General features: G+C 38.7%; 1 protein-coding gene across 1 annotated transcript in view; it reads left to right on the plus strand.

Annotated features, from left to right (window-relative positions):
* Positions 1–19616, plus strand: part of LOC122342787 (thyrotropin-releasing hormone-degrading ectoenzyme-like) — a 97630-nt gene extending 78014 nt beyond the window's left edge. The window contains 7 exon segments of the mRNA XM_043236899.1: positions 5164–5311; positions 6672–6769; positions 6972–7079; positions 10667–10834; positions 15677–15817; positions 16057–16138; positions 17520–19616. Coding sequence (XP_043092834.1) covers positions 5164–5311; positions 6672–6769; positions 6972–7079; positions 10667–10834; positions 15677–15817; positions 16057–16138; positions 17520–17663 — 889 coding nt within the window. The 3' untranslated portion in view covers positions 17664–19616.
* Positions 19617–20378: the final 762 nt, after the last annotated feature.

The raw sequence follows: 20378 nt of genomic DNA on the forward strand, positions 1-20378 counted from the left end.
TTCAGTGAGACGTTTCATTACTGACAGATGCAGTTCTCTTACTATAATTCTCCTTTTTCCTTTGGCCTGAAGGCATTACTGAAGAAAACCCCTTTAGCTCATTAAGATGAGACCTGTGCTGAGACTATTGAGCCGTTACTGAGAGAGCGGATAATAAGAAAGCGAGGGAAAACCTCAGTCTTCCCGCCTTTCCATTCATTGTGTCTATCCTTCAGAGCTTCATCGGTAGCTGGAAAATCATGAACGTCTATTAATGTGAGAGGAGGAAGAGACAGAACGATAAAGGTAGAGAGATACAGAGCATCCTCTGAGAGTTTATAGTGCCACAGGCTGCCAAGCTGCCATTAGTCCCTTCAGGAGCGACTGCTCTCCCTAAGGTCCTCTCTGCTTTATACAAAAACTCTTACTCATTCTGCTTAATGAAGGAAATTTCGATCGCTGGCAGCTAAAATCAGTCGGCAGCCAAAACGGTGCTTTTGTTATCGCTGGTCGACTTTCTGAAACATTGAATGTTGTGTATTCAGGTGCCGCTTTGTACAGTTTGTGAAATCAATTCATTTTTATTCTTCCACCAAACTAAGTGAGGAAGCTGCCAGATGCTCTGCTAGCATTAGCACCGCTGTTCATCAAACTGAAACGACAGGCTCATCTGCCGGCGCTGTGTGGCTCTCGTCGAGCTAGACAGGGGTTTAACAGGCATGTGGAGAATTGTGTTTTTGGCCACAGATGTTTCCTAAGCATGACGATTCAGTCAACCGGCGACAAACCTGCAGGGAAACTTGTGTTTATTACCATCACGTTGAGCTGAGAATGGAAACCTGTTTCTCGTCATGTTCATTTAGCCTGTTTATTCGGCTCGGACTCGTTTACTGAAGAGCTGGATAATTGAAACTTAACAGGGCTGAAGGCAAATCCTTTAGTTCCTGAGTTTTGATTTCAGTCAGGTTTGTACATATTGTTTCTCTCTGCTGTTGTTTACAGCTAATCCTAATAAATAAGAGCGGATGCTAACAGGATGTCTTGTTCAACCTCGGGGCTCAGATTTGTAGAAGCGGTTGTTGGCTCTTACGTACTTGAGAAGAGAATATGCCAACCTGCATATTAAAAACACGGCATCATCATTAATCACAATGTGCAATGTGTGACTCTTTTCTCTGTAAATTACAAGGATGATGAAGAGGGTTCATATGACTGAGGAAACCTAACGGGTGCTTCTGCCTTCAGTTATGTTGCATAATTAAATGCCCCTGATGCTCATGGGAGTCACTCACAGATCAATACTGCCTCACAAAGCTCAGTCAGCCTTTATTGTGAATATGAATCACAGGATCAATTGAGGAAAAGAAAGCTGGTGTTAATGAAGCCTAGTTTAAGAATAAAGATCATATTCCAAGTGCGTTATTAATTGATGGATATAATAATTTGGTTAAATGTATGAAAACATTTGAAAATGAATCACTTACCCCCATGTCGTACCAAACTCATAAAAGCTGTGCTTAAACTGAGAGGCTTGTGACTGTCCCAATAAAAACACTTGTCAAAATTATGAATCGTCTGAATCAGTGGTTCAACTTTATTTAACAATTCGTCACTGTAATTACATCACCGTCACCATTTTTTAAAATTATCTAGTCATTCTGATTTAGGACAAAATGGGCTTTAGACAAAATCAAAGATCATGAGTATTATTTCATTGTTTTTTTGGTGGGGTGTTAAACGATTAATGAACTTGATTCACAGTAACATCAAAACGTGATCCTTTTTTTCAGTATTTATTTATTTAATTTTTACAGTAAATTATAGTGTTAGCAGCAGTATGTGTTAAGTTTGAGATCTTAAGTTCAGTGAAAGCAATTAACAGTTGCCATTCACAGCTTGCTGTCATTACTGCGATCAACGGCTATTTGTCCTGACACACTTCGTTCTGAACTTCCATAAAAAACGCTGATCTGTTTCTGATGTTAGCATCGTCAGCAGGTTGTTGCCATAGAGGCAGAAAGTTTGTTTGTGGCGCTTGTAAAACATCACAACTCCTGTCAACAATTCTGTCGTTTCTCACACAACGGCGAGAAGGAATGGCGCATTTTCGACTTTTTCACATTCTTTTCCTTTGACACAATATTTTTTATGCGCATAGTGAGATCTCATTCGACTCGGAGTCTCGGTGATGGAGCTTCTTAATAAGCCCGTTTGAAATGCTCTGCTAAAGCTCTGACTAAATGAGCTACAATTACAGGCCAATTTAGAAAGTCAATGATTTATTTAGGAGACTGTTATGTTGCTCTTTATATACTCATGAATTAAAAATCCATTTGAATTTGAGAGTTTCTTTCGATTCTCCAATGGTCGCCGACGTTCGTGTTGCCAGGCGTCACTCGCCCTCGTTGCAAATGAATGATGTCAGGCAATTTTAAAGAGCCACACACTCTTATTTTCACCTGGCTGTTCTTCTAGAGTGCTATTATCAATGATAAATAGCCTTCATGTAATGCGACACGTGTTTCTCTGAGCTTGTGTGTGTGTACTGGCACGTTCCTGAAGCGCAAAAGTGATCAACTCATTCATTACTGTGCTCACTAACAGCAGGGAAACTTCAATGCTTCATGACAGTTTTATGGTAATGTTGCGTTTATATTTAATGAACATTTTTCCTCCGACCCTCTACAAGAAAGCTGAATAATTCAAAAATACAAGCAAGAAAGGAAAGTTTTATGAAAGGGAGGAACTAAATCTATCTATCTATCTATCTATCTATCTATCTATCTATCTATCTATCTATCTATCTATCTATCTATCTATCTATATATCTATCTATGTGTTACTGCGTCTTTAAATGCTGAAGAGTAACACAACATAATTAAAGCACAATGATTAAGCTATTGGCTCGGTGTGAAAACGGCATCCTTCATGTCTTGTGTACACATCAGTCAAGAGGATATACATTGAATATTTCCTTGTAATCAGTGTGAAGGAATGACAGCGCTTCGAGTGCATCATTACAGGCTGATTAATTGTTTATTTTAATACAGTTATTGCTCATCAGACCACAGTTTAACGCTTTATTCCGTCTGGCTGACACAATGGTTTTGATTTATTATCTGTAACTGCGCAGCTGTCGCTGTTGACCCGGTTTCTACACAAAGTGCGTAATAAATGCCGCATATAAGCGATTTACACATGCTTTAGTCAAAAAAACGCTAAAAACATTTGGCGATAAACACGCGTACATGCGGTAATCGCAGTAAACGTAGAATTATCGACTAAAAGCTGTTGAATTATTGAAAATTAATACATGCCCGAGGTGCAAAAGCCACTGCTTTGGGTTCGCATTAACTGCAAATAATTTAACAGTCTGGAGTCGATTGCTCCTAACATTCATAAATCTGTTAGACTGACATAAAGGATAGTGTCCGTCAAGCAAAGCATTTCTGAGTATTTTTAAATACAATTGAGCAATACTTTTCCATTAGCATGTATAATAGGAAAATTTGACTGCATATTAAAACTTTAAGGACCATTAATCCCTGAACTTCAGATATTAAAGGCAATTTGAAAACTCTCCATGCCTTTTCTAATATAATGACAGGCTGTTTAAAAGAAGAAGAACATGGCAACCTCTACATGCCTTGAGATAAAACTCTTCTTAGTTTACATGGCATATATTCACCTTTTTTGATGCTACGAGCACTTTTGGAATTTGAATGTTGAAACCGTTTTTAGCTCTTCCTTTTACATCCTCAAATGTCTCCTGCTAATGCGAATGCAAATCACTTTCTCCGGAAATGTTAAAAACCTCGTCGGTTAACAGTGGGTGTCTGTGAGTAACTGTGATTAATGTCCCAATTAAATGTGTGTTGGGTGAATCTGTCCTCCAGAATTTAATGAGTCCGTTTTCAAGTCTGATCACTTCCTTTTTCGCCTGACCTCAGATTCAGAGCGCTTATGTGTCCTGCATGAAATTGAGAAACTGAAACGGACAACCCGAGGCTCACTATACATACTGCGGTTCACTGCGGTTTTCAGCCGAAATGAACGATTAGTTAACAATTCACGCTATTAGCAAACCATTAAGTATAGCTTTTGTCTCAATAAACTCCTAATTTGCTGTTATTCATATTTAGTAAGCAGCAAATTAGTTTTTATATCAGTTTTGCATTTGTTAACACTGTTGGGTAGGTTTAAGATTGGATTTGATGTAGAGCATATTGCCATCTTGATAGAGCAAAGGTCCACGAATATTACCACTGCAATACAACAACGTAATAAAAGTGTGCCAGGGTTAACGTACTGAACCTGTGTTTTAGCGCCACTCAGTGGACATTTCTCTTTGAACGTCTGGCAAGGCACGTAAAAGCGGCGTTGCACAAAAAGTACTCATAGGTACATATTTTTATAAGATCAGGTTTCAGCGCTACCCAACTTTTACTGCTTTTCACACAGATTTCACTGGAAAGTGTCATGCGCGAGAAGCAAAATACTATTATTTTGCCTTATGATTGCATCAGTAATGTTTTTCCAAAGAGCCTGGGTTGGAACGCAACTGCGGCGCACAAATTAGGACTGCTCACGTGAAGTGCACTTAGACACAACTGACAAGCTAACAGCAAAGCACTCTAATAAGCATAAAATAACACGGCGCACACAAATTATATACTTGAAAACAATGTTAGCGACGATGCTGGCCTTGCTGCGGTGTTCTAAGTGGCTGCATAATGCAGTAGTGACACTGTGCTTGCTAGCAAACATTCTTTATGTTCAAAGACTTGTGGAAAGTCTCGTCTTTCTTGTTTTTGGACTAAGGATATTGGCCACCTCTCTGTTTTTCTGCTCTCATGAGAGCATTGTAGGCGTTTCTAAAAAGGCCGAGGGGAAAAGGGAGAAGACATTTGAAGCTTTTAGAAGAGATCTTATGTTTTATGGATTTATGCAAATTGTACACGACTGTAGCCGTACAGGAGAGGCTCTTTTTTTTTTTGTTTGTTTCTTACAGCACATTATGACTCCCCACGCAAGGCACAATGCCTGGCAGTTATTCTAAACGAATAATGATGAACAAAATGAACTGTTTGTAATCAAATGTTAACGATGTGTTTTCCGAAGGGGGAATATGTGTAAAAATGAGCTGCTAGTGTCTGATCCTTAAGCTTTCCTTCTTTTTTCTAGAGCGGGGTATTTGCCCCAAAACGTCCCCCTGCAGATGATCTCATATTTATCTCAGGAGACTGAGTTTCTGCCGTGGCACGCTGCTAGTCGAGCTCTTTACCAGCTGGATAAACTCCTGGACCGCACAGAAGACCACAGCCTGTTTAGCGTGAGTCTGATCTCTGTTGTATTTTAACCTTGACTAGTGCAATAAGAAAGACACGGCTGATATCTAGCAGCGTGTCTCAGGTGACTCGACTGAGCACCAGACAGATCGAACTCAAAAATTCCTCTGATCGTCATCCAAAACAGCAGTCCAAAATCTTTCCAGACACAGCGCCTGTTTGCTGCAGCAATTTATAAACTCTTACAAACTAAAAACAGAGTGAAAGCTCCACCATTGTAAATGTTCAAAATAGCATACTAGTATACTTTTGACGCTATTTATATATTTATAACATACATATACAGTATGTTATGTGAAATATGAAGTTTTTCTGCACGTGTGTTTAATTTTGGTGAAAATTGAATGCAAAACAGTACTATGTACATTTGTATGTTTTTAAATACACTAGGCAGTATTCAGTGTATACTATGCAGTGTGCCATTATTTTATTCTAAACACAACCTAATGTGACAGTGTCAGACACTTTATCTGTTCTCTCTGTGTTACCTGTCCACCTGCTTTCATATTCATTTATTGCTTTGTTATGCAAAATATCACTCAAACGCCTACCCACAATCCCTCATATGAGTCATTTCTGCCCCTCCTCTGTAATGGACGACCCTTTAGTGTCGGCAGCGAGAGTGAGATGAATTTAATAGCTTCTTCTTTCTATTTCTCTCCATCAATGTGTTTACTGTGAGACAGAGCAGATGTTTGGGATGTAATGCAAGACAGGAAACAGCTGGAGCAGATTAGTCAGAACCCTTTAGTCATGTGACCAGGTGTTTCAACCTGCCGGACCAAACCCCTCTGTGTGTGTGTGTGTGTGTGTGTGTGTGTGTGTGTGTGTGTGTGTGTGTGTGTGTGTGTGTGTGTGTTAGCCAGTGCATTCTAGCCAGTTCTCACACAAAGACAGCATCACTAATTATCAAACCGAGATCAATTTGCTGAGAGTATGGGAATACATCACTCAGTTTCTCTAGTAACAGCTTGACAAACGCACCCGATCAGCTGTAGGTCCACCACAGTATGGAAAACAATGTCCTCTACAAGCGTTTATGTGCTTTTATCCGTGTAAGGGTGTGTTAAGAATTGAATTGCGGCGTAGCGGGGTCTAATTGTGATCATTCACTCGTCTCAGTAAGAGGGCATGAAGGAGAGCAGTCATGCTAAATTAGCCATGACATTACCTGCTGCGACATTTCCCTCAACCGTATGGCGAAAAACACACACACACACACACACACACACACACACACACACACACTACATACTTGTACTATATACACAATACAAAACAAAACAATTTAAAAGCTGTAATAATTTTTGCAACCACACTGACTGTTTTGTTTTGTTCTGTTAGGACTATGTTCTAAGACAGGTGGAACCGAAGTATCACAAGCTGGGCTGGCCTGCCTCTTCCCCTGACGGCTCCTTCATGCAGGCGGCTTATCAGGCCGAGTGAGTCTTGAATTTCATATTTCCTGAATTATATATTACAGTTATAAACTTATATGTAGTCTAAGTAAAGACACTGAATTGCAAAGTGCGAGTCAGACATTTTCCACCTCAGAGATGGGAATGACCTCAGTATTTAATTTTTAATTTCCCCCTTCCTCCATCTTTAACTTCCTGCTGATGTACTTCCTTCTTTCCTCCTCAGAGAGCTACAGAGAGAGGTGATGATGCTGGCCTGCAGTTTTGGAAACAAACACTGTCACCGACAGGCTGTTTCTCTCATTTCAGACTGGATTTCCAGCAACAAGAACAGGTGAGGAAACCAAACACTGTACCAGATTGTATCAGCTTTATTATTTATTAACCATAGCTTTTACTCAATCGCAGTTTTTTTTCCCTCACTGGCTGGACACAAAAACAAACATATAGCAAAGTGCCGTGACGACGTTTGAGGTTTCAGTTAATTGCAGGCAGTTAAGGCAGTTCTTTTAATCGAATTGGTTAAACCCACAATTTAGTTTGTCTAAATCATGGATTAAATCAGACAGCTCTAAGTTAACACTTAACTCAGATTAGACTGCTATTAACACAATGTTTGTTTAGTGATGTGTAGTTTTTTGTTTAAACACACCGCTTTAATATGAAAACCTTGCAAAAATAGAACATTAACACATAGTTTGGCCTTTTGTGACTTTGTGCACTGCTGTATGAATACAGGTTTGCTCTTCAACATAAAACATCTGAAAAAAAAAAAAGAAAATATAGCAGTGACAGCCAGAGTTGTATTTTGAGGATAATATTGAGGCACGGCGCTGGACGGAGTGTGGAGCTTGTATGTGTTGACACTTTGAGGTCTGATCAATATGTTCTGCTCATCAACTCTGCCAAGATTCATACAGTAGGAGCTTTATTCCAAGTGTCCATGGCAACACACATTTATTCGTCTAATTCGTTTTCCCTGCTTCCCACAGCAATGTTCACATTCATGTATGCAGCATCACACTGTCAAACACACCATGCCACCGGCAAGAACTAATGACCATAATGGAGAATAAACAGGATCGTGGGTGTGTGTTTGTGCATCTGAAGAAATGGTTTTACCCTGCACAAGATATTGTGTTTGCCCACTTTTTAGGAAATAATTTTTTGTGCTTAAGCCAGATAGTTGGCTGCATGCCTACAAACACATGAAAGACTACACACACACTAAATTGCATATTGGCAACCTCAAATGCGCTGGAAATTTGCTTGGTGGCTTCTTTATTATCATGCCCTGAAATCGACAGATAAGACCTTAAATACACACACAGATGCTTTATTACGCATAAAATGTGCTACATATTGAACTTGGCTTCACATAATGTGCATGTAATGACTTTTGAGGCCTCTAACATGACTCTAATAAAAGCGGGCTGCTCAATTTCAAAGCTTTGTGGCCTAATAGTCCAGCTTTCGACATGTAAAATACACAGTCAGTTGGATCTGGCCAGTATTTGACCTTCGCAGCCAAAGATTTTCCACTCTTTTGCCCTGAAACTGCTCAATTGCTCTGGCAGTGGCTCTGTAATTATTACCCCGTGGAGTCCAGTGTGAGGTTTCTGTTCATGTCAGAACAGACAGGAAGTCTCTGTACTGAACACAATGTCTCCTGCTAGACATATCACCGTGTGAACATGTTAGTCTAATCCACTGGCAGAGAGTTGGAGCTCGTGAAGGCGCTCATATTTTAGATATTTTTTTACATTTAAGGAATGTAGCTGATACTTTTATCCAGAAGGACTGATTAAAACTGCTTTAGTTTCTCTTGTACGACTGAAAGTCAACAGATGGCAAGAAATTCTGAAATTCATCCTTTGGAAATTTCTGTTTTATATTATTATTATATTATCCTGTTGTTTCTCATTGTTGTGTATTAGGACATACCTGTTTGTAATCATGCCTCTTACCTGGCAGCAGAAGTCTGGATCCGCCAGATGTGTCCTTCACTGTCCTTTTCTTCAAAAATGACCTCCAGTCCTACCGGGACAATAAAAAGAATCTGTTCAGTTTGATATTCAGGGATGATCACACCATAAAAGAGGAATGTGTTTGACCTTTATGTCTTTTTATGGTTTAGGTGATGATAATGTCACAGGAATGACCCAGCAGCGTTTATGAGCTGCAAAGACAAGCTTCAGATCACTGTACAAAACGCTGATGAATCCATATCATGTCTTCCTCATTTATTAATTGAAAACAAGATACCACAGGCTAAAAAAAAAAAAATGAAACTGAAATCAGACACCTCTTTTAAAAAGAGTGCTGTTTAAAAAAAAAAAAAAGTAAACCGATGTAATATACACAAAGAACTTTGTACATAGTTTCGAAACAAAAATATCGAATTTTTACAAAATCTCATAACAGCCATTTATTATAAGTGTTGCCTCCACACAGCCAAATATTAGGGCAAATCAAGCGCTTAAAATCAGGTTAAAATATCAGAAATAAAACAATAGATTTATGGCTCATGTCATCTCCCATCTTCTTTCTGAAAATACCTGAAAGTAATATATTCCAGAATCATGGCAGCAAACGGAATGTCACAAATATTATTCTTTAACTATGTTTTGGAATCCACTTTTTTTTCCTGTCAGTGGCAGTCATAAACAAGACATCACTTTCACAGGTGTGGAAATTTCAGTCTATACGCTCCGATTGGTTGTGACATGATTTCATATCTTACTGGAGGTGCCGTTTTCTCTATTGCTACACTGAAAACTCCCCGAGGCTCCGACAGCTCATCCAGAATCAGCAGGTCTTTATTGCGCTTTGTTTGAGCAAATCAAAAGTTCAGTCACTGTATCGCCACTGCTCCTCCAGAGGTTTAATGTTATTTCTTCTTCCTGTACGAATATTACATGCATCGCCTCACAGACAGAGAGCGCTTCTCTCTGTGCAGCTCTACTGTTATTCTTGTCTGAGATTTATAACCAGAAGATATCAAGGGTCCTCAGAGGTCTCTTATGACCGATATATTGCTGGACTATATATACTGCACTGTAACTCACTTTGGGAGGCCTACAGTAATGATTTGGGTCAAATTTTCACCACTTATCATCGAATCTGATCTGCTGGAATTATTATGGACACTTTTCGCTGTGACAGAAGTCATGTGATTCTAAGTGATTGCCGACATCAGAAGACCACTTAAACCAAAGTGGTCCATTTTGAATGTAAGAGTGTCTTGTTATTTAAAAGGATATTTCGCACATAGACATTTTGAGTGAAAAGAAGAAACACAAATGTCATGCAGAAAAAGGCATTAATTTGTGCTTTATAAGTACTAGAAAAACAGCAGCATGCTAGTAATATGAATGCTAATAAGTAACCATTATCTAAAGCGTTACCAAAGAAAGATCAACTTCTTACAGAAGCATAAAAATAAAAAGACCTATAAATACACTGTTTTTCACTCGTTCTTCTGGAGGTGGAAGGTTGGCTTGTGATTTGCTATCTTTGAACTACCCTGAAGACTTAACAAATTTCTGCTGTGAAGCATTCTCTCTTCAGAAAAATACTCAGAAATCCAAACAAGAATTATGTGTGAACACAGTGTAATCTAACCACATGCGAATCTGATGTAACCATCAGCAAACATTATTTGGCCACAGAGAGGAATGCTAATCACCTGCTCTATTCAGTGCGCAGATATGCTAATCAGTGTATCGGCATTTTCACTATTTTCCCTGGACTCCAAGTCCATCTTTGCATTTAGGTAAAAAGAAATATAGTAAATAGCAAAAAAAAAAATGTCTCAGTCAAAACAGTTGTTAATGTTAAATGTGAGTAGCTGTGAGTACTTATCCTGCCTAATAACATTATCCCTGAATATTTATCTTGTGTCTTCACTCTATCCCACAGGATTCCACCCAACGTGAGGGACATTGTGTACTGCACGGGTGTTTCTCTGATGGATGAGGACGTGTGGGAGTTCATCTGGATGAAGTTTCACTCATCGACAGCCATCTCTGAGAAGAAGGTTCTTTTGGAGGCCTTGACCTGCAGTGACAACATCTTCCTGCTCAACAGGTCAGTCGATATTAATACCTCATTAACAACAACAACAAGACAAAGCAAAGAAATTCAAATAGCAAGCCACCGTAGCGTAACGCATCGATCAATCAGTCTTAGATGAAAGTTATAGCTTCTTTTTGGCTTGGAATCTCAGCACCATCCATTAACCATCACTCACTTTCTCCAGATTTTTAGGTGCTTTGAGCCATTTTTTGAGCTAGGCCTGACTATAACCCACTAGTTAGTTTGCAGTCTACTGTACCTCATGAATCCCATTCAATCCGTTCCTCCACATCACGTCACTCACTCCTCTGATGGGGCAATAAAGACAATGGCTGCCGTAGGAGCTTTTCCCACAAGTCTCCATGGTGTCTTAAATCCTCTCCCGACTCAATAGCAGGATGAGGACGGTGACGGATTACACCCCGTCCAGGATAGACGAGGATCTGAAAGCCCACACATACTCTAAAGCAGAATTACTGCGGGTTCGACATCTCCATTTATTCTGTTGCATTTGGTCGTTGTTTTATGGATGCAGTGAGAGAAAGAAACATTCCCATATAAAGAGACCCAGCGTGACCCCTCTCTGCAGCGAGTGTTCAGCACTCAACAGGCTGATTCCTGTGGGAAGGCTTCAGTGAGAGTCTGTTGAGAGGATGTGGTTCGCCTCACTAGAGGAAGAAGATAAATAGCACCGCACTTAGTAAGCACACGTCTCAGTGCTCTACATCCATGCATTTTCATCTTCTTGTTAAGCTACCATTCATCATATTACAGTCAACAAGAAAGTTATAAATTTTTTTCTAGAGTGGTAGTTGCCTTCTTTAAAGGTAAAATCAATGAGTCTTACATTCTCTTAGCGATCCATGGCAAACTAAGTACACCTAGATACAACATCTGATAGTCATGTGGCTGAACTTTGAAAACAAAATCCGTCATTCTCCTACAATAACATGTTTTGGAAGGCCATCTTGCTTATGGTATTGGATTGTCCAGTAATATTGTGTGTTTCTGAATCAGCATTCACTTCAACCAATCAGATTCTGTTTAGATGGGCTTAAAGGTGTCGTTGAAGCTTAAAATGTTATGAACCCTTGCTTTTTTAGCAGTAGTGATTGGCAGTGTTTAAGAGTTGTGACCAGCACCAAATTCCATTTGGAATCCAAATATGGTTTTGACAAACTCAAACTTGATTATCAAGATCAATAATATATGGTATTGGCCCATTGAGTCTTGAGTCCATTTTGTCATCTTGTCATTTGGATTAGATTAATTTGGTTTCTAAATTATTATTATTTATTACCATTAGTTTGTGCAAGCTTGTTTAGGTGCTTGATCCGCTGGACAAGAAGCTAGACCAGGGATTCTCCACTGTTCTTCCACTGTAAGGTCCATGTTCCTATATAATTTAGGTTCAGCCTTGATCTCACCTACCTCTCTATAGACCTTGATTAACTTTGTTCTGAGTGTCTGTGATTAGAATTGCAGCTAAACTCAAGAAAGGAAGGTAGACATCAAGGGTAAGAGCTGAAAACCTCTAGAGGTTGGAGAAAGTCAAACATATTGAAGTCTCAATCACGTCTCAAGTCACAGGACAAACAAATCAAGCAAGGTCAAGCCAAGTCAGTGACTCACCTCAAGCAATTCAAATCAAATCACAGTATCAAAATATTTTTGCCACATCACCTTATTTATTTTCCCTCAGAAATTAACTTTAAATGAACATTTTAAATAATATTTTAAATATAACATTGAATATAGGCAAATAATAATACTACTTTCTATACATATAAGTCTGTAACTGAGAAAATATTGATAAAATTACAGGATGAATAATAAATATGTATGTTATGGGGAGTTCATCCATTCTGGGAGATAATATTTAACAGATGTTTGAAAATTATTTTGCACTACTACTATTACAATACTGGGATTCATTCTGGATTTTCACGGTTTCTTCGCATGATTGCCTACAACTTAATTGAACAAATATTGTTAATGTTTGTGTATCTTTCCCTGTAACTTCTTCAAATTCTTTGATTTTTTACTAATAAGGACTAAATTGACACCTGTGCATTTAAGGTCTGTTTTTGTTTTCAGTTTTTTTTTCTGTTGGAACTTAATATTATATGGAATTATAAAGACTATAGAAATATTAAATTAAATGATAGGCCTACTTACGACATTAATGCCGCCAATAATGGTGGCAAATCATTACTTTATAACAAAAGTGTTAATTGAATGAATTAATTCAGAACTGATTCCTTCATAAACAAGCAAAACTCACTAATCAATGAAACACTTTCTGTGGTACAATTACTGATTTACAAAGAAGGATACTTGAAACTATAGTAATGCTTTGAGATGCAAATGCCAGCAAATTTAAAGTTTGGCGTCAAAGTTTCGCCTCACAAGTCCAAATCAAGTCATTTTCTTTATTCAAGTGAAGCCATGTCCCCCACCTCTGAAAACCCCTGTGAAGGATCATCAGGTAGTTAAGATCTGGCTAAAATGGACAACAATTTTCCAAAACATAAACTACCTTGAGCAAAGAAAAAAGCAAAGAATATACCTCCCCCCCACAAAACAAAACTGTTATTTCCGTAAATCTGAATTATAGGAAATGATGTGGTGTGCAGAAGTGATGAGGCGGTGTTGAAAGTGCCAGACATCATTGTTAGAAAAACACAGGAGTTAGCAACGCTCTCGTGATAATTAGAAACTGGCACTGCATGGCATTAGTGTAATGTGATAGCCACATCGATGTGTGAAAACCTGTAACTGAATTTTCATCAGCTCAAAAAAAAACTGTAGCTGTTGACTGTCCTGGGAGAGTTATTAATGCTATTAATATCTGGAGTTCTGCAGTTCTATATATTCCCTTTTATTAATTCCCTTCAAATAAAGGTATACGTCACTATTAAGTGTGCAGGTAGTGCCATATGGGTCACTGGAATTGGTGTTGCTTTATATCCCTGATATATCTTCATAACTGAGATTTGCTTTAGAGTCACAGAGGATATCTGAAATATCTGCAGCATTCAGGCGTCCACCTTTGCTCTAGTGTCAGACTTAAAAGAGCGGAGAAGACCTCGAGCAGCGGCTCATTGATTTCAGCCGCACTTGAATTTCACACAGCATGCGCAAGCAAAGCCCACCGTCCCAGATGCGTGAGCTGCGTGTGTGTGTAAGTGTGTGTGTTTGTGATATTTAATCTACCACAGAGAACACCGCTCTGTGTTTGGAGTGAGCCAGTAAATGCGCTTCAATCACCGAGTCTAAAGAATGAGGTGTATGGGGTCCGTGTTTAGTATTGATTTCTATGGCATGAAGTAAATTGTATCTCCCTCCTCTATGTTTGTACTTCTTTCGATGATGTATGTTGTGATCCGGCGGGCCGAAAATAATTTCTCTCCACTACTGGAATGTGTGTGCGTTTTAGCTGATTGAGCTTCCGCTCTGACTGCTTACCTACTGCTTACCTCAGAGACTGAAATCACCACTGTAGACACAAAAAAATCACCACTGTAATCACTTCCTGGTCATTCACCGCACTGGAAACTGTTCAGGTCGAGTGTACATTCTGTATACTTAAAACTGCAATATGCTAGTATGCTAATCTAAAGATGCTAATTTTTTATGTTCGCTTTATCGATCATGAAATAAAAGCCATGCCATATTAACAGTATCACAATTACACTCTTGCTAGAAATCAATTACATAAGTCTGAAATCTAAGTGTGAACTTTTAAAAAAAGGGATTCGAGAATAAGCACCCCCGTTGAAAAAATCAGCATGTGCTAGTTAGGTATGTTTCGATAATGCTGGTTTAAGTTGGTCCTTTGCTGGTCTTAAGCAAGTCGGACCAGTTTAAACCAGCATGTGACCAGCTAAGGACCGTCTTAAACGAGCAAAGGACCGGCATAAACCAGCAAAACATACGTAACTGGCATATGCAGATTTTTTCAACAGGGAAAGCAAAAGAACTCCTCTGAAAGATTGTTCGCACTTGTCCTCGGAGGAAGTACGAGATCTCACGTTTGCGAGCTGTGAAGCTGCCGTCCGCACACAGATGTGAGCTTTGTCACAGTGGCAATAATCTCCAGGGCGTTCGTCAGAAAAAAGTGCTACAAGTGACTCAGCGACGCATGAAGTCAAAAGCCCAGAAGAGCGGTTGAACTAAAATAAGAGACAGAAAAACAGCGAAGCAATTACCCCACATGTTTTTGCAAATTGAATCTTGTGTTCCGTGGCGGCGTCTTTACGCGAAACATCTCATTTCGTATTTCTTCCTTTTTCATCTACTTGACATTTCGCACCAATTTGAAGCGAATGGGTCTATCTGCATTTGATTTGGGCTTTTCAGGTTAATTACTTTTTGAAGATGCTGACTCACAGTCTTGAAAACGTTTGAATAATTGTGTTTGCCGGGACTGTCAGCGGCTGTCTTTGCTGAAAACGGCGAAGAATAATGTGTTTTGTGTTTCTGATTTACTGAAGCTTAAAACTAGCACAGAAAAAATTTATTAAAAAGGCTTAATTACAACAGACACAATCATGTTTATGATAATAGCCATATTAGTCAAATAGCCATTAATAAGCCAAGTTTTGTATTTATACCAAGTTCCTCCAAGCATGAGAGCCACTAAGAAGTATATCATTTATTTTCAGTTCTTTAAAGCTGTTTCAGCTAAGCTCCACCCGCTTTGTTTGCTTAACATTCCATAGGAATGAGTGTTCGTAAAGTGCTAAATATTTTATTATTTAGAATAAGATCTTAAAGAAAGACCACCACTTGGTTTTGAATAATTGACGGACCCCTTATGGTTTATTTCACATTTATATCTGTTGTCCACAGGCTCCTGAACCTGTCCCTCACCTCTGACCTGGTGCCCGATCAGGACGTGATCGATGTCATCATTCACGTGGGCCGCAATCCGCTCGGAAGACATTTAGCGTGGAGATATTTCCGCGAGAAGTGGGACATATTGAATTCCAGGTGAACGTGGCTTCATTCATCTCTGTTTATCAGTGATTTCAACCTTCCTCTCTCAGTCCCCGATACGAATTTCACGAGCGCACTTTCATAAGATATTTATTGGTGAATGTTATTTTCTGTCTTGTTTGCGTTTGGAGAACCAGAGAGCATTATGGGAAATATCTTTTTGTGTTTGTTTGCTTCTGGCCTCATTAGAGCGCTGCTCCAGTGTTTTTAATAACAGCGTCTCTCATTGGCAGGTACGGAGAGGCCTTATTTATGAACTCAAAATTAATCAGCGGCGTGACGGAGTTTCTCAACACCGAGGCCGAGTTGAATGAGGTGAGGCTGAACTTTTACCTCCGATCTAACTAAAACGGTAATGAATTATTGACCGATCTTCATGGAACATTAATACTTACAAGCAAACTTTGGCCAGCGAGTTATTGAGACGGACAAAATGAACGAAAGCAAACTCCGAAGACCGCGGGATTTAGCTCTGGACGGTTTTGTTGGGTTATTTCCTCATTGTAACTGCTTAACCTTATTACAGGAAATGGAACGTATATTCACTTATTCAAATTCATTCAGCTTCAGTCCCAGAGGACACAGACTGCTGATGCTTCTCACTGCAGCGCAGCACTTTCTCATCCAGCTGACTTCGCCTTCCACAATTTATCATTCATACAGAGATAATACGAACCCCCTCGGTGTTTTCTTAAACAGAGCATTAGCATACTGTCGTTGACAATCAGCTGCTGCCAGAGCACTTCATCCACAGATTCATGAACAATCAGTGCTATGTTTAACGCTTAAACGCATACCTCAAGTCTTTAGCAACCCAAGACGTAATTCACTACCTTATCCCTTCATCCTTTTTTTTTTTTACTCATTTACATTTTTTAAGTGTTCCTCAATCTATTAATCATGCAAAATGTAAACAAGACAAATAGACTTTGATAGTCCACTTTAGACATTACTACATAACTACATAGCAATATGTCAGCTAATTCTCATAAATTTGCAACTACCTCTCAGAGTAGACTGTTAGGGTATGTTTATGGTTAGTAGAAAAAAAGGTTCAAAAGGTAACGAAAATATGCCTTATTTTATTCTCCTGTAATTGTTCTTAAAATATTAAAAGAGAGTTTTGAGATTGCAGCGGTTAGAGATCCGTCTGCGCTGGATATATGGGTCTGGGTCACTAAAGACCCGGAGATGCAGCAATGATTGGCAAATCATTACGAAACGGAATGTTTTTTTCTATTTTCTTTTAAAATAGTCTATGAACGAACAGCAATTTTGAAATAGTTTAGGAGCAGCTTTAATCCCGAATCCCCGGGGGCACGTTCGTTCATGCAGTTCTTGTGACCTCAGGAACAGTGAATCGGTTTTATAACATGTTATTTAGCAAAGTGAGATTTCCATGCCCTTAAGCGATGTTGGAATTTGTTTCTGACAGACGTCCAAGTGGCCTTTTCTTCCAGTAAAACAACAACACCGATAACTCTGTTTACTTCGAATGCATTCCCGCACCTCATTATCATAAACATCACTGTTATCTGCTAAATTACACATCAGGAATTTGCATGTAAATGCATCGTACATTCTGACGCCCTTTAACTGTCAGAGATGAAGGTGCCACTTACACGCACGAGCTCTGATACATCGCCGCACAATGCAACGATAATGTTAATAAAAAAACTGTTTGTTTTCTTCTCAGCTGAAAGAGTTCATCCTGACCAGCGGGGGAGAGTCGGCGCCCGCGTTCGCCCGAGCCGTCGAGATCGTTCAAGCTAATGTAAAATGGCACGTCCTGTTCCAGCAACAGTTTTACCGATGGCTGCGGAAAGCTCCTGACGGTTAACGCAACATCAAGCATGGAGCGTTCTATTAGCATGGAAACTCATGGCCAGTGGCGTGGGGAGATACGAGTGAAATAAAAAAAAAAAAAGTGTAAAAAACTATTCTTGACTACGAGAATCAGCAAAATTGAGCTTTTATTTCCCTGCTGTTTTCGAAACGACCGGGCCCTCGCAGACCAGGACGAAACGAACGGTTGGAAACACCGAAGGAATCAACGTCGGAAATTGCATGATGGCAGTAGAGACAGACGATTTACATTCCATTTCCCCTCGTATTTTGCATGAAAGTCATTTCCTTCTTGCCATCATTCTGTTTGCTGGAGTTTGACCTTTTCTGAGCCCTGAGAAGAAGACCGGGTGACGGTACAAAGAGATCGCTTCTTGGGTATATATATATATATATATATATACACACAAACACAATTTAGATTAAGCACAAAGATGTGACAATCAGTGTTTTGATCGGAACGGTACGAGGACGACAAAGAGGAGGAGCATTCATGTAGCCTTTTCTCTCTCCAAAGCCATAAAGAAGAGCAGACTGAATTTCATCTCTCGTACGGATGACGTTTATTGTTTGACGGTCAACCGAAGAAGGCATCTTTTGGAGGTTTTTCTGCTGGCGATGGTTGAACCCGCAGGTGTCTTGGATCATTTGCATTCTCATAGTGTTACTCTTCGCTCTCCAGTTTTGGAGGGTTCGTCCTTGAATATGTTTGTTTGAGTGGAAAAATAATCAGTGTGTCGATATTTTCATGGATGATTTATTGATAAGCTGGAAGGAGGTCAATGCAGCGCTGAGATGTTATCTTGTTGTGGATAATGTGAGCTTTTGAAACGGATGGTTGTCATGGAGACCAATTATAAAGGTTTTCATAGTTTTATCGTTCTTCTTTTTTTTCCATTATTATTATTATTATTATTATTATTATTATTACTATATTTTTTTTTTTACATGGACATGAATGGTTAAAATGTGCAGTGTTGAAAGTGATGTAGTGGTTGACCAATATGCAGGTTTCTGTACGTCTGACTTGTTTTAAAGAATGTTAAAAAATATCAGTTAAGCAAGACAACTTTACGTTTGAAGCAAAATTGTGTAATATAGCGCTTTTCAGAGGATATATCTTGAATTGTATTTATTTTTCTTACTCAGATGGTTTCCTTAGTTTTTTAAGCATTTGTCTGTGCAGTTTTGCTTCTGAGGTAAACCGATCTTGATTTAATGACGCCTGATAAACATCAACGTAATGACGGCAAAAACAGATCGAAATTTGCTCAAATGTGACACAATATATACACAAGATATCTATCGGCAACCGTAATTTAATTGGCCGATCAAATCAGCGAATCTAATAATGATCATGATCAGCCGGTTGGTCATCCTGGTCCATATATTGGTCCATCACTACTATATATGACTCTCAGGCTTGGGCAAAATTCAGAATTGAAGCACTTGTAGAATTTCAAGACATTAGAGAAGTTTTATTAGTCCGACAACAGGTTAGCGACAAAATATGAATCATAACACAATCCATTTGAACTACTCATCCCTGCGCATTCCCTCATTTACTCAATTGATTAGCATGACTTATTTTTCTAAATTAAGCTCAGTGCTTTCGTAACAATTAGCACGGCTAACATCCAAACGTTAGCGTGTTCTTTTATTGTATATTAATCTAATTTCAAAAAACCTCCGGTTTGAATTGCGTTAAATCTGTGAATATTTTTTTTTTTCTGCACCGGAATATGCGAAATATATCATTAGCTACAGAATTTTAATATAGTATAATATAATTAGAGCTGTCGATCAATTAACCGCATCCAAGATTAAAGCTTTTGTTTGCATAATACATGTGTATGTATTGTATATATTTATTTTGTAGATAGAGATATACACACATAGACATATATTTAGAAATGAAAAAAGTTGAATTTATTACATGTATATATTTATATAATTTATATCATATTTGAATATATTTAATATATAAAGGTCCATTTGTTCTTTTATATATATATATATATATATATATATATATATATATATATATATATATATATATATATATATATATATACACAGTACATACATATTATGTCAACAAATTTGATGCAGTTAATTAAACAGTGCTAACTATAATATAATATAATATACGGGGAAGCCATACTTCTAATTTCTAACATTTTTCATCCTCCACAGTTACCGTTGTCTGGAAGTACCTCCTTATTTCGGTTACGACGTAAGAGCTCTCGTATTTGTAATTCTTCATCCTCTTTGCTACCTCAATTCAGACACTGCAGTTTGCAAGGCGTTCTCGATTCAGTTCTGAATGGTGCACAACCCTCTTGACTTCGGAGCCCGTTAACAGTTGGCGGCGTGGATCTCTCGAGGAATAAAACATGGGGAACATAGGCCACTTTTCAAACGACTGGCTGGGTGTTTAATGAAATCCCCAGGCAAGACCCTTTAGCCGGATACTATAAAGTTGTAAGTTGCCTGTGTAATATCAACATGATCCGATGTACGTTTCCAGCCTTTTTACTTTTCTCCCTTCATGTTGTGTTTGACGTAAAGCTCTCTTTTGTTTCTAAATTAGAGATAATATCCTCTGTGTTTTGAGCAGAGCTGCTTAGAGATTTTAATGCTTACAATAAACTCTTTTGTACAGTAACGCATCCTGGTCTAACCGTGCCTGTTATTGAGAGCCACCTCT

This window comes from Puntigrus tetrazona, chromosome 4, assembly GCF_018831695.1.
Source record: "Puntigrus tetrazona isolate hp1 chromosome 4, ASM1883169v1, whole genome shotgun sequence".
Taxonomy (NCBI): domain Eukaryota; kingdom Metazoa; phylum Chordata; class Actinopteri; order Cypriniformes; family Cyprinidae; genus Puntigrus; species Puntigrus tetrazona.